Source organism: Cyanistes caeruleus, chromosome 11 (assembly GCF_971803275.1).
Source record: "Cyanistes caeruleus chromosome 11, bCyaCae1.hap1.1, whole genome shotgun sequence".
Classification (NCBI taxonomy): Eukaryota; Metazoa; Chordata; class Aves; order Passeriformes; family Paridae; genus Cyanistes; species Cyanistes caeruleus.
Window position 1 is genome coordinate 13,303,038 of NC_141711.1, and position 15,175 is coordinate 13,318,212.

Consider the following 15,175-nt stretch of genomic DNA (forward strand, 5'->3'; position numbering starts at 1 on the left):
GCTATAGCTTTATGGACAGAGAAAGCCCAGCTAGGCTGAGTACCTTTGAGTTCCCACCATAAATTATAGTCAAATAGAAGGGCTTTTGGATTAAAAGTCATTGTATTAAATGATAATATGTATTACCTCTATACTTCAGCATCACCCAGTGTTGATACAGAAGTCAGATATAAACATGGAAGACAAAAAGATGAGATCAACATTTAAATGTTGTCTGAACTTCAGGGCTAATAATCTACTTTTATTCGGCACTTTTTTAAAATTTATTTTCTCACAGGCATTCCAGCTGTTGTCTTAATTTTGTTATCCTCTCAGCTTGAGAGAAAGTTCATCCTTCAGCACCTTAGGGGACAGGGAAACAGAAGCCATGGATAAAAGCCTAACAATAACTTCAGGTAGTACAAACAAAAACAAGGCATAGCTCAGTGTTATGACTGTCAGGACTTCATAATTTATACAAATCCTAAAGTATTTTCTTGCCTACTTAGCAGACAGCCTATCAGCCATTTGGGATGATCCTCCTAAAAGATGTGTTAAAACTCAGTAAATAATTTTCCTTTTCACCAAATCAAGAAAAGACAATTATACACTAGACATACTTTATAAATTGTAATCAATATTGAAAAAAAAAATCTATTAATGAGAGGAGAAAGCATAGATTGAGGATCTTTGGGAATTCTCAGCATGAAAACAGGAAACCAAAACAGACATACAGAAGGACATATAGCCAAAAAGACATGATAATACAGAACAGGTAAAAAGAGTGTAAAAATAGTGAAAACATGACGTTCCTTCATGATTTCAATCTATAGTCTCCCTTTTTTGTCACTTGGTTTTCCCAGTCATGTTGCTTCGATACTGCCCATGTAAGCTGCACACCTACATAAACAGGGTTTTATTAAAGCTTCTTTTTATATTTCATAGCTATACTTCTGGGGGTTTTCCTCTTTCTTTTCTTTTTTTTTTTTATTTTTTTAATTTGAATGCCTGTTCTTTAACTCCTGAATACATTTCCTCCCAGGGTATCTGAAATCTGTAATCATCGTCCCAGTGTTTCTCTCCCACATTACACTTTTAGAATCAAGTTCCACGGCTTTTAAGAGTTATGTTTACGTCAGAGGGATCAAGAGGTTTAAATTTCAGTACCTATTAAATGAATTTAATTATCCAACCAGTTCCATTTGGATACACTGTTACTGTTTTTCACTAATCCATAACAGATTTTCCAGTATTGTAATTCTCATTAATAAAATGCCCTGTGAAAGAGTATTTTCTTTCTATTTTTTAAACAAAAGTCCTCTCAGTGGCCTATTTTGCAAATTCTAAACAGAAGCATTATTATCCTGTATACTAGCTAAGTTTCCCAGGGATTTATCCTGTCTGAAAACAGCAGAACTAACTAAACTTGAGGGATGAGACATCTATCCATATACCTGACTTCCCCTTTTACTTCATTTAAAACATTCTATGGAGAAAAAAAGGTATTTTAAAAACATGCTTGGTGTTTAAAACCTGCTGACAGATTAAAATGTAGAGGGTGAGAAAAGGATAGCAGAGTGCTAGGGTATCTCTAGGATGTTGTCAGAGGACTGTTGGTGCCTGCAGCTGCAGCAGCTCAAGCAGTGGGGATGACAGAAATCCAGAGAGAACAAGGAAACTGGAAAAGCAGCAAACTCTGCACTGCCTTGTAAAACTTATCTGCCATTGAAATGAAGAAGAGTGGCAGCAGGTAATGGTTTCTGGCTCATTCTTGTTCACTGGAGCCATAGGGGAAATTTTACAACATCCATATTCTGTTCATGGATTGTTCCTGTGAGCAACAAGCAGGGACATTGTGGGTGCTGCTCATCGCTCCTGCCCAGAGCTCTGCTGCCTACGTGGACATTTTAAAGGAGCTGGACCGTCACACTTCACCTGCTGCAGGACAATTGAGATCCTTTCAGGAGTTACCTTTTCCCTTGTAGCAACACATCATCCAATGGAACTGTTCCATACCAGCTTCAATCCAAAGCAACTGAGCACAGCAGTCCTGAACCAATGAACTTACATTCTACTGATGAGTAAATCCACCAAAATTATGTATTTAGCAATTATCAGATGTATAAATTTAAAGTAAGTTTATTTAGTACCTTGAAAAATTAATGGGAAAAAAAAAAAGCCAAAAAAGCCTCCTGTGGATATTTCCAAAGTGTTGCAAGGATTACAGAGGTTTAACTATTTGACTTTTCACTGCAGGAAATGTCATCCCTGCTTCTGCAAGTTTCTGTGTTCAAGTGACTACCAGGGCAAAGAGAAAGAGTCCTTTTGAGCCCATAAACACAGGAGTTCCCAACATTTACCAGTGACTCTTACTGAATTACTACAATTTGCCTTAAAATCACAAAAGGAATCAATGAACTATGAGTTCTACTTTGTAGCACAATTGGTGAGCATCAGTATAAGAAACTTTTACTGCACTTTAAAGTATTTCCTCATACACTGTCAACATTTCAAAACCCTTTCACAGATGTTGTTCAAAAAAATCCTTCCAATTCTTACAAGAGCTGCCCTAGTAAATCAACCACTCAGAATGCACAGGAGATTTATATCCTGGTCTTAAGCTTGAGTCCAGGGTGAGCTGTGACCATGAATAGAAATTGTCATTAAATACAAAAAGGAAGCAAAATCACTACGTAAAAGCTTAGAAATACTTTGATGAAGAATAAGTTATCAAGAAGAATAGCAAGAGATCTCAGTTTTAATATGTTTAAGACACGACAAAAAGCATCTAAAATGTCAAGATGAAACACAGTGTACACCTGTAGTTATTTTTGCATGTGTTTTTTCTCACCACTTTTATTTCTTTCATTTCTCTTAGCTTGATGTCAAGCAACAGTTTTTTCTATTTGCAATAATGGCACAGTGAGTTCATTAATTTACTCCTACTGGAGATACATTTTATCTATGGATGCTCAGCATGTGTAACAGGTGGTTGACATTAGTCAGGAAATGATTGAAAATTGAATCTGCACCCCCTGCTGCTATTTGTGATGGAACAAATACTCTGCTGACACTTAATCTGCCCCTTGCTGCAACTTCATCTAACTTGCAATTAAGGTAAAGAGGCCCAGAATCTTTATTCCCTGTGCTTCTCCTCATTCTGGCGGCCTTGCATCCATCCTGATAATTTTTCTACCTACCAAAGCACACTGTAGGGCTGGTTTTCAGCATTTTCCAGCTAAACCCTTCTCACCTTCATATATTTCTTCTTATTTAGTTATGGGAAAAGAGTAAAAGCCACACTAACTTCTAAGAGCATTATACTGGAGTTATAATACCCCAGCAAATTGCTGACTGCACTGCCTAGGGATTGAAAACCTTCAGAGGGAAGGGAAGGGAAGGGAAGGGAAGGGAAGGGAAGGGAAGGGAAGGGAAGGGAAGGGAAGGGAAGGGAAGGGAAGGGAAGGGAAGGGAAGGGAAGGGAAGGGAAGGGAAGGGAAGGGAAGGGAAGGGAAGGGAAGGGAAGGGAAGGGAAGGGAAGGGAAGGGAAGGGAAGGGAAGGGAAGGGAAGGGAAGGGAAGGGAAGGGAAGGGAAGGGAAGGGAAGGGAAGGGAAGGGAAGGGAAGGGAAGGGAAGGGAAGGGAAGGGAAGGGAAGGGAAGGGAAGGGAAGGGAAGGGAAGACAAAAGACTTCTTTTTATGGATTATGCGCAGACCTGGTAACAAAGACCTGGATACGACTACTGAAATAATTTTCCAGTCCAGATCAGAACAGCAATGTGGGGAAGAACAGAGTTCTGACCTAGACAGAGAAGGTGCTCAGCCTGGCTGTCCTGTGCTGCCTGGACACTGCAGTTCATACCTCCCCAGCCAGCAGCTTCCTGCCACTGCCAGGCTGCCCAGCCACCCCTTCCCCACCGTAAATCTCCACCTGGAACATGGCAAGTTCCAGTTCATCTCCTCCACTATTACATCTCATACTCTGGCCACTCCAAGAGGTGTCAGAGGAAGGTGTAAAAATTCCCATAAATAATAATTATGGAAAAAAAAATGCCACAGGGAAAGGTTTTTCTCTAGAAGTTGTGTCATTAGTGGTTGATTAAAGCCCTTAAGAGTGAAAGTTTATATCCCTTCTTTATTTTTTTTTTTTTTTTTTGCCCCATGAGGTAACTATGGCTCCAGATTATATATGAATCCTACTAATCTTCTGGCCCAAGGATAACTTCCAACAATGCATTTCATAGATTAATTACTCACTGCATAAACAAGTACCAGATGTATCTAAGTAAGGCAAAACAAGCCACTGGAAAAGAAAAACTGGGCGCTTCCCCTGTACAAAATCACAACTCTCTGCCTGGTTTCTTGTTTCTAGAGCTGCACAACATTACTTCCCACCTGAAAGGGACACCATCAAATAACTCATAACAACTCAGACACAAAGAAATCATGGTGTCTCATTATGCTGTGTCATAAACAGCATTTGATACTACTAAATTCTAGCTGATATTCCTCCCCTCTTATCTTGTCTAAGCAAAGGATCTCTGAAGAAATCCATAAGCCCACTTCTCTGGAAAATATGGACAGATTTTTAAGGTATAAATCTTCCTCCAGCCAAATTTAGTTTGATGCATTGGCTTATACTTCCGTTGTGAAAAGCAAGCAGAAATAGGATCCAGGGCCTTCCTCTAAGTTCTGTCAACTCTTGAAAACCTTGTACCCTGCCAGGAAAGATTTGAGAGAGTCCTGCATTCTCAGAGTACGAGGAGTGCCCTTGTAGAAAGAAAAGCATGAGGGACTCGCAGGTCTCGTTTGCCCTGTCACCTTTGCACAGGGCTCTGAGTCATGGGAAAGGCCACAGCCCATCTCCACAATGCACTACCGTAGTTTTTAAAGTGCTAGTTAAAGGGGAAGAATTTTAACAATAAAGGTATGGGCTATTTCAACAACAAATACAAATTTTTTCTTTTTCCTGAGCCGAAATGAAAAGGGGTTTGCATTTACCCAAAGTTTAATTTAGGTTCTTGAGTTTACAGAGCTTAGCTGTTTTACCAATCTGGAAACACACTTTAGGAAAGAGAAAGTGCATTCCATTTCCCTGAAAGTATCTCAGTTTTAATTCCTTCCCACTCAACAGCATAAGGAAAATAAATCTAATAAAGAGTATGTATAGGAATTGTTTGCTGTGGTCTTGGGAACATTTTTTAATGTAATTGTGTCTGCCTGGACTCGATATACAATGCAGCGGAATCCAAATCCTGTAGCTTTTAAATATTTGAAATATTTAAATTGTTTCCTTTCTGTTAGAATTTAATTAACATAATGCTCTTCTGTAAAAGAGATGACTCTTACACATAGAACTCCTTTAAGGCAGATGGCAGGAATTGCTGCAACAAAGAGTTTGCTGGCAAAGCAAAGACAGAGCTGCCCCCCTCAGCCAGCAGGAATCAGATATTAATTCATGGGGCTTTCTTGCTATTTGCAATGGGAAACATACCTTGCTGCAACAAGGCACAGGCTAATTTAAGAGGCTGCAATAACAGTTGCTGCACCACATCAGACAGCTGAAAAGTATCCTGCTGGTGGTTCAAAAGGCCAGAAGTAGGGTAGGTTTCATGGTTATCCTGTTTCTGGCAAATCTCTACCTGTGACACGACTATAATTTTCACCACATCAGACTTCTCTGTCACAACCAAAGTATTATTCCTGATACATGGGAATAGGACATGGATTATAGGTTGGGGAAACTTCTGTTTACAAAACATGTTCATTCAGAGTTCTCAATATAAGGAAGAAATAGCCACATCTACATGAAAAGCAAATCGACAGATTTAATCATATGTTTCCAAATCTGGACCCAGCATGAAGATGTTTTCAAAAGTAATAACTTCTTATACCATGATTCCGAGTAAATAAAACAACCCCTGCATTATTGTAGGACCTGAACCTCCCACAGTGCTTAACTTTCTGTGACCTTGTCCTGTGAAGATCTCTGTAATATGGGGAATACTAAAAATAATACAATTACAGTTGCAAAGACTTACCTAAAATAGGACAGGCATTTAAGAGACATTCTTTAAGCCCACTGTTACATGAAATAAACTGCAGTGGGATGTGGATACCCATCTGGTCAGCAAATATTAGTTCAGATGGAAAAATAACTTAAATTGAATTCATAAGCCATATAAGCCTTTGAATTCATAAGCCAAATAAAATTATAGATACCAGAGAGAATTTAATAGTATCTTATCACACAAAAACCCAATAACATAATAGCTATTACCTCCTGCAAGATAATCAAAAGTCATGAAAAGAGCTGCCTCTGATACAAGGGATGAGTTAATGCAAGGAGAGTGGGAAGTTTTCTCAAGAAAAAAGTATCTGACTTTATGTATCCATGGCTACAGCTCCTAAGGAAGATGCTATTTTATAAAAGACCTTTTTACATTTAATTGTGTCTTCACTAAAATGATCCATGAGTATTTTTTAAGATGGGACATAGAAATAGCAAATAAATGTATCATGGTACAGAAGTTAAAAAAGCTTTTTGCATTAACCTGACATTAATCTATAGTACACTGCAGTTGATTTTTAAGCTTCTCTCCCCTTTTTTTGTAAAGTTTGGGTTAACCAGGATGACTGTGGCACCAGGTTATCTACATCTGCAGTGCTCTACACTAAATCCCAGGCTTCACCCTGTATCAGGACAACATGTCATCCATCAAGAATGTCAGGGATAGAAAGGTCTGCCACTCACAGCAGCAATCCTGGCATCCTCAGGATGAACAATCACATTTACTTTCCAGAATGACAATTTTCCTACGTTGTCCTTCACCATTCCCATGTATCCATTGCTCCTTTGCCTGGTGTCAGAAACAACTGAGCTCAGCACACAATCCTGACAGGCACAGCTCTGCCCTGGGAGCCAGGGGAGCAGAGAGCTCAGCACACACTTCTGGAAACCAAAAGTGCCTATGGAAAAGATGGGGTTACTCTCTTTGAAAGGATTCCTAGTGACAAGACAAGAGGGGAAGGACACAAGCTGCTCCAAGGAAAACTCTAACTGGATGCGAGAAAGAATTGCTGATTCTGAGGACAGTTAGGCAGTGGAGAAGGCTGCTCAGAAAAGTGATAGAATCTGTTATGGGAAATATCAAGTCCCAACTTGAAAAGACCCTGGATAACTTCTGGTAAAGACCCTGCTTTTAACAGCAGTTTGGACCTTATGGTTTTTATACAACCCCTCCTAGAACATTGCTTACATCATATAAATTTTGACCTAGAAAGTGAGAGTCATGTGATCTTTTTAAAAGCACCTAAAAGCAGAATTTGTACCCAAGAAAGCCGTATTATAGATCTGAAATGTTTTGGTTGTACAACTTCCCTCTCCATAGGACAGCTCATAGATGGAGTGATCATATGCCCTGGAAAGACTCAATTATATACCAGATCTCTCATTCCTTTCAACACCTTTGAGTTCCTTCACTGTCACAAGTCATTAATCCTTTTATTGGTGTAGATGGCACAGTATGAGTTCTACTGAAGAAATAACAAAGAAACAAGTCAAGGCACCACATGTTACAGTTTTAGTATCATCTGCTACATTTTTCTCTGAAAATAAATTAATTTTTTCAATATTCATGGTGACTATACCAGGATGTGTGCCATTTTTATGGAAGGAGCCACTGGTCCTGTATTCCCAAGCAATAAAATCCTGTCAGCACAACTAATGGATGTCAGATGAATAAGCTTAGAAGAGCAAACAAGGGCACTGTCAAAACCATGTCATCAACCCAGAGGACTATTTGTAGTGATATTATACACTCCACTGCCTCCAGTCACAGCCCAGGATACTCAAAATCCATGTTCAGATCTTGCAAAAATGGATCCAGTCTGGCTAATAACCCACCAGAATTCAGAAACCATACTGGATATAAAAAAGGCGGCTTTATTTTTTTGTGCTTTGCTTTTGATGGAGATTAAACAAATTGAATAGGCGAGGTTATCAGGTCATTATTTGTACATTACAGCTGTCCAGCCAGAGCTGGACAGACACTGTTTGCATGGCTTGTTGTCTGATTAAGAGGGAGAATAAGTCTCTGAGAGTCATAAAAGGGGGAGGGGGGAGAAGGTTGTGATTGAGAAAAAAGCCAAAGGCTGATAGAGTAACTGAGTAGAAATAGTTGCCTTCTACACAAGTCACAGCCACCTAAAAAAACCCTCAAGAAAGGAAACTGATGAGCATGTTGCAGATTTGAAGTGGGAATCAGAACAGTCTCTGATACTGTTCTACATCAGAAATCTGGACTGAATCTTCCACCAGGGGAAGAACAAGCAGAGCAGAATGAAAGGTGAGATCCTGAAGCATTCAGATTAATAACGCAATTTTCCTCTTTGCAAAGCATTTCCTTCCCAAGCAAGAGTTTGTTTTGGAAGCCGTGTTTCTGAAGCCAACTGTTGCAGGTCTGAAAGTATTGCTTATCTTGCATGCAGGAATGCTGGATTCTTTCATGGCAATTTTTTGATGCAAAATTCAGTATTGCAGAAGATTATGTATAATTTTAATATAAATATTTTAATTTTGAGTGAAAATTAATTAGTGCCTTAAACTGTAGTCTCAAAGTACAACTTTCATTTATATATTTATCATATTTCATACTATAATCATACAATATTCCATCAATAGATATTCCCTGTAATTCACATTTGATCTCTGTAAGTCAATAAACATCAATTACTATATTTTCAAAAGGTATCAAGTAGCAACTAACTAAAATGTTTTGCATTTTGAAACAGTAAATAGTAAAAATGATTTGAAGCATCTCAAAAGTGATGTTAGAAAAGGATTCATCATTCTCACTTTCTTTAGTCAAAGAAAATCTAATTCTTCGATAGTGGGTTTTTTAGTGTTTCATTATATGCATACAAGCACAGCTTTAAGTACCTTGTTCTCAAAGTTAAGATCATTAACAAGACATAAAAGGTAAAAACTTTTATTTTTTTCAGTTAAAACCACCTGAACATCAGGGAGCAGCGGATAATTATAAATACTAAATAATACTAAGTACTCCTGTAAACTAATTTCTCTTTTCAAATGCTTATTGAAAAATGTCTGTGTAGAAACCTGCATCTATGGGAAGTACAGCTGGCATTCAGAGAATGGAACTAAGGGAAAAAGAATACACAGATATTTTAAAGGAGAAACTTACAGAATCTGGATTGTTGAAAAAGTACTGCCAATAGTTTTTATAGCTATGTCTTTGAAGCTTGTAATTATTTTAATGTTACATTGACTCAGTTCTTCCAGGCAGTAATATTAGTAAAACCAATGCAAAATAAAAGTTCTGCTTGTAATTCTTCTGACACAAGATGTCTTAAAGTTGTTACTACCACAGAAAGAGAGACATTTCAATTTAATAATTTTAGAAACTGTCGCATTCCCTTCAAACATCACTGCTCTGCTGATGGCAAATCCTCTTGAAATCCATTTGTACTTAAGAAAAAAGCATGGGAAGTACTTCATTTTAAGCATTCATATTAGCATTATTGTCATTCTGCATTACAGAAGTGCTTAACACCTTCTATCATTTATTTCTGTTTTATAAAAGAGCACACCCTGTGGTATCTACATTATTGTTTATTGTGGAACTGTGTACCTTCTGGCTGTGTTTATGGCCTGTGCACTGCCCAAAGACAAACATTTTAAACTCATTTAACACCTTCTTTCACTTGTGATACAGGTAACTGGCTTTTGGTTTGTAGTGTCATCTTGTTGGCACACACAGCTCATGGCTGCCCTGACAAATGCCTCTGCTACACAGCCTCAAAGACTGCAGACTGCAAGAACAGAGGATTTACTGAAATTCCTGCCCGTTTACCTCTTGAAATTCAGATACTGCAGCTGCAGAACAACCGTATCTGGAGGATCAACCAAAATGCATTCACTGCAACGCCGTTACTCAAAATCTTAGACTTGTCTAATAATTCTCTCTCAAGTGTGGCACCCGGTGCTTTCCAAAAACTGAGGTATCTACAGGTTTTAAACCTAACCAGAAATTTGATTCATTATATAGAAAACAAGACTTTCAGTTTCCTCCCACACCTAAAAGAACTGGACTTGTCATCCAACAGCATTGTTCGATTGCCTGAGACATTTGGAAACAGCACAGGGAATATAACATTGCTCTCTCTGAAGCATAACAAACTTCAGAAAATGGAAAGAATTCTGCTGGAGTCACTTCCAAACCTGAAAGTGGTTCTCTTCAAAGATAATCCCTGGCAATGCAATTGCAATATCTTTGGCATGAAACTGTGGCTGGAGAGTTTTCTATACAGAGGTAAGGAATTTTCTCACTACATATGGTGTACATGAGAACATTTAAGCAGCATCTAACTGATCTTCCCTTCCATGGCTTCAAAATTTACCCCACACAGTAGGTCACTTCCTCAAATAAACACACTAAACTATATTCTTATGCATAGCTCAGAATGTAAGTGCTTTTATAAATATAAAAAAAGGGCTTTTATTGCAAACTAGAATCAGAGAGGGGTTTCATATTAGTGCCTAGAGAAAGAGCAATGATACACACACGGTCATGCAGCAGGTACAGGTGTGTTCTCTAGAGTGTGAATTCAGATACAGACATTTCTGAATATGAAACAAGCATGCTTGTGCACATACACCTGTTTTAATTCTACCAAGGTATTTTTGCTGGAAATTAACCTACTCTTTTAAAGCTTTTTCCCTGTTGCATGATGGCAAACATCAAGACAGATACCAGTACTGAACAAACTTTAGAGAGCCCAGGATTCTAGTTTTTCCATTAATTATGACTTAGTAGTTCTTTAATATTTTACGAATGCTTAGTATCACTTCCTAATTTGCTGTTAACCAGAAAAGGAACTCAATTCATTGGCAATTTCCTGACAGAAATGTGACATGGCATCACACAGGGAAAAGTGAAGTTTATAAATAGTAGTGTCAGTATTTTGGTCACACCTGCTTTTAAATATATTCATGAGTTATGCTGTGAAAAAGAGAATATAATTTCATTCTAAAGGAATTAAGTATAAAAAGAAATTAATTTATTTCTCCCAGGAGGTTTGTTCAGACTGAGAAGTCGGAACAGCAGGGCAATTTTCTTTCTTCTACATCAGGCTTTGATGCTTGCATGTGACCAAACTACTGATTACCTGTCTCTGTGCCAGAACAGAGCCCACTGCAGCACAAGAGATGTGGAGATGGCCCATGTGGCCTGAGGCTGATGGACTGCCTTTTGCAGGGATCAGAACTCTGCAGGCCAGCTGGAAAACCCTGCAGGTCATGCAGGGACACAATTACTACTGGAGTGGTCTTCAGTAAATTTACTTCTATGAGCCACCTTTTAGAAAAGAATAAACTCCTCTCAGCAATAAAATCTTAATATCTTGAATGAGTAAAATATTACTTTATCACAGGGCTTTAGTCTGGAAATTCAGCAGGGTTGTCTTCTCTGTGAAGAAGAATGAAATGATCCAACATATCAGATTATCTTAATTACTCTGCCAGCATCATAAGGACTATCATTTATTTCAAAAAACAATGTTGTCTAGAAGTTCAGTGATATCCTTTCATCTTTCTGAACTCTGTAAAGATTAATTAAATGAAATTACATGGAATTTACAAATTAATTTTAACAACAAGCTTTAAAGGAAGCCCAAGTGTTATGCTCTCTTCTGTGTTTGTAGTTCTCTAAAATTACTTGTCTGAATCACATTAAGAAAAGTTAGTTACATTACACATTATGACACACATATGATCTATATCCATAGTCAAACACATGGAAGATGTCTGGAACCCTTGGGTTTCACCAGTACAGACCGAGACCTGCTATATTCACATCTGTCCTGGAATATCAGCATTATTTGTGGAATAGTCTCCAGATTTCAGTTTGGCTCCATCTGTATTTACTACTTTCTCAAAGTCTTTTCGGGATGAAAATTTCTGTGCCTGGCTTTAGATGAAAGGTGAATTGCTTTGGATGGAGAAGAGAAAGAAAATTCAGTTGATTTGATTAGTTAATTTTTTAAAATATGTCAACATTGATTTTGGCCTTGTGGACTCCTTGACACACCACACCCCTAAAGCCCTGTGCTCTAACTAGGTACATGAGGGCTACATTTGCTGTATTTTCCTCTACACACTGAGGAGCAACCATGTGATTTACCAGGACTGTGGGTTCCTACTTCTCTCCCCATTGTACTAAAAATCTCCTTCGGGAAGCTGGCTCTAAGCAATCATGAAATTTAGCATTTGAGTAGTAATAGATTGATTAAACTCAACTCCATTCTATCTACCTGTGTATATTTTCTTATCACAAGCCTTGCTTCAAAAAATCACTCACGGGTACTCACGGGTTCTCTTTGCCCTGTTACAGTAAACATACAATGTCAGAATAATGACAATTTCATGGGATATTTCAATCAAGAGGGAAATATTGTGTAAATACATTGTTTCCATTTCTCACCATAAAAATTAGCAGTGGTCAGAAGCTGAACAAACTGAATTTGCAGTGAACAATACCTCTTTGTTTATCTATGAGAATTCTTATTTTTCTACCACCATGTTATTTTTTTAATACTAACATCCATAAAAACACAGATAAACCTAATTCCTGATGAACAGCTTTTTGAAAATGCTCTCTTATGTGAGTTTTGAAGTGTAATAATCTCACCACTGACCTAACTGAACAAAAGCCTTTAAAACATAAATCTTTAGAAGTATGAAGTTGAAACTCACGATAAATTTACTTCAGGTTTGTAATAATTTTACATTAAGGTGATTCAGAAATGGTCAGATATTGAGATCATTGTTTTTTTTTCCCCAGGAGGAATAAGCGACGGCATTATCTGTTCAGCGCCAGGGATTCGGAAGGGGAAGGACCTCCTCAAAGTTCCCTACGAGCTCTTTGGGGCTTGTCCTCTGAGGACAGCTCAGGTGCACCTGGCCAGCAGCCACCACCACAGCTTGGAGCACCGGAGCCCGCTGAAGCACGGCCACCCCGGCGAGCTCGGGGACAGCGGCCGCGCCAGCTGCGAGCCCAAGGCCAAGGCCAGGCCGGTCAGCCTGCGCCACGCCATCGCCACCGTGGTCATCACCGGCGTGGTGTGCGGCATCGTGTGCCTGATGATGCTGGCAGCTGCTGTCTATGGCTGTGCTTATGCTGCAATCACTGCCAAATACCACAAAGAACATTTGGCCCCGGCCAAGCAGCACGGGACCCCCAAGGGAAAGGAGCCGTTTGAGAGCTCCTTGGCCTGAGTCGCTCCTGTCTTTGGCTTCTTGAAAATAAAGCCCTCACTGCAGCTGAAAAGCCTGGAATCTCAATAGCATTGTTTTCATAGAAATTACTGGGGTTATTTTATTTCTTTTTTTTTTTTCCCCCTTTTTCATACTTTTTTAAAAATGCAAGCATAGATACTGTTTGGAATATCCACTAAGACAACAGAAGTTTATTTGTGTATGTACATTCCAAAGCCACTATTTAGGGCTGTGTGTTTGAGGTCACCAAATCTTGACATAGTGAGTTTAAAGTATTTCACCATCCTTTACTAACCCTTGATGCAGTGTTAGACCAAGACATGATCTATGGTGCACCTACGGTCAGTGGGTGACAGGAGTGATGCTCTGCAAAGAAAAACAGAAAATAGCCATCTAACTTAGTACAAATTTAACTAATTAAACTATCTTAGAGAGTACAAATTACTATTTAATTCAAGATGTGTACAATTCACAAGCAGTTTTCAAACCAGACACTCTGTGCACTGCCAGTGATAACATAAATGTGTAAAAAGGATTTCCAAAAATGTGTTTCCAACTTTCCAGGGTGCCCCAGGAAGCAGCAATTCAACATTACATCCATTTCCTAACTTAGAAAATAGGAAGCACCTTGGTAACTATTGCATATAATATTTTAATTAATTAATAGGGAAGAAAGAAGAGAGCTGAGAAAATGCTGAAGGAAGAAATGTTACAGTGCTTTGGATACAAGCCCCAAAAGGAGTACACAGAGCATACCTGAAGACACTGCCTGCTACCCTGCTGGCTTACAGGCTTGCTACAGACTTCTCTGAAGCCACTTGTTCCCAAATCCTCACACAAGTGCTCCATTTTGCAAACGCCATGCCAGCAGATGCAGCTCCCATCACAGTGCCGCCCTTCAGCAGGAGGATAACGCAGCTGCATGTTCACACATCCTCCCTGTCGGGGGAACACTCAGCTGCATTCACTCAGGGTCCATCCCTACTCTCTGCAGAGCTGTTTCGCCATCAGAGGAAATCAGAGCCAAAAGCATTTGAATACCATAAGTTTAAAATTCCAATAATATTTTGAGTGTGCAGAGGTAGTTATTTTAATGGTTCTTAGAAATTATTTTAAGGCAAGCAGCAGCCGTCAGGAGCTCCATTCCGCTTTTCCAAGACTAGATAAAATACATTTTAGGCTGTTTGTGACAGACACCTCATGCATCCTCTAACTGTCCCCAGTGACAGGGATAAAGACCTGCCCAGGTAGCCAGTGCAGAAATCAGCAGTGTTTATAGTATTGAGGAAAAAGGCCATGGAACAATCTGCATTAAGGGCAAGGGGAAGCTGTGGAATTTGGAGATCTGCACTCTCCTTCCAGCAGATGGATTCTGAAATGAATCTCTGTAGCTGTTCCAGTAACAGCCTCAGCTGAGTAATGGGCTCTGTGGCAGGAGTCATGTAACCCTTGCTCTTATCTACTTTGTAATAATTGCAACCTAAATATTAAAGCTCATTCCTGCATCTGCAGTTACTTTCATGTCTAGAGAAAATTAAGCATCTCAGTCTTAATCTAAATCTAGCAGCTATTGAAAACAATCAATTACTGTCCTTTTTTTCTTTCTTTTTTTTTTTTTAACTGCTAAGTACTTCATATCATTATTAGGCTCTGTTCATTCTTCTCTGTCCTGAACTGAATAAACCAAGCTGTTTCAAATTTTTCCTGCAAGACCACATTCTCTAAAAGTTTTTCCTCCTGCATTCCTTGGAGCCTTTTCAGTTCTTTTACATTTTGTTTAAAATGTGGTACCCTAGACTGGGAACATTGCTTCGGCTGAGACATCATCAGCACAATATTTTTAGAATATTTATATTTTTTACAATATCCTAATATGTGGAACATATGTATTCAGGCTCTT

The 15,175-nt window shown here is 38.8% G+C and overlaps 2 protein-coding genes across 3 annotated transcripts in view; one reads left to right on the forward strand and one right to left on the reverse strand.

The window, feature by feature from the left end:
* CACNA2D3 (calcium voltage-gated channel auxiliary subunit alpha2delta 3) overlaps nucleotides 1-15,175 on the reverse strand; it is a 413,270-nt gene that overhangs the window by 54,712 nt on the left and 343,383 nt on the right. The gene's annotated exons all lie outside the window — the stretch shown is intronic.
* LRTM1 (leucine rich repeat transmembrane protein 1) lies at nucleotides 3,685-13,275 on the forward strand. Its single transcript, XM_086845750.1, has 3 exons — nucleotides 3,685-3,919; nucleotides 9,716-10,312; nucleotides 12,842-13,275. Exons 1-3 carry the CDS (start codon nucleotides 3,685-3,687, stop codon nucleotides 13,273-13,275), a joined length of 1,266 nt encoding a protein of 421 aa, XP_086701876.1.

Excerpts from the sequence above, each read along its gene's own strand:
- LRTM1 (XM_086845750.1), top strand. The coding sequence starts at position 3,685 with ATGCGCAGACCTGGTAACAAAGACCTGGATACGACTACTGAAATAATT. Across the intron at positions 3,920-9,715 it reads AAATCTCCACCTGGAACATG|GTAACTGGCTTTTGGTTTGT; the intron begins GCAAGTTCCAGT and ends CTTGTGATACAG. Across the intron at positions 10,313-12,841 it reads GGAGAGTTTTCTATACAGAG|GAGGAATAAGCGACGGCATT; the intron begins GTAAGGAATTTT and ends TTTTTTCCCCAG.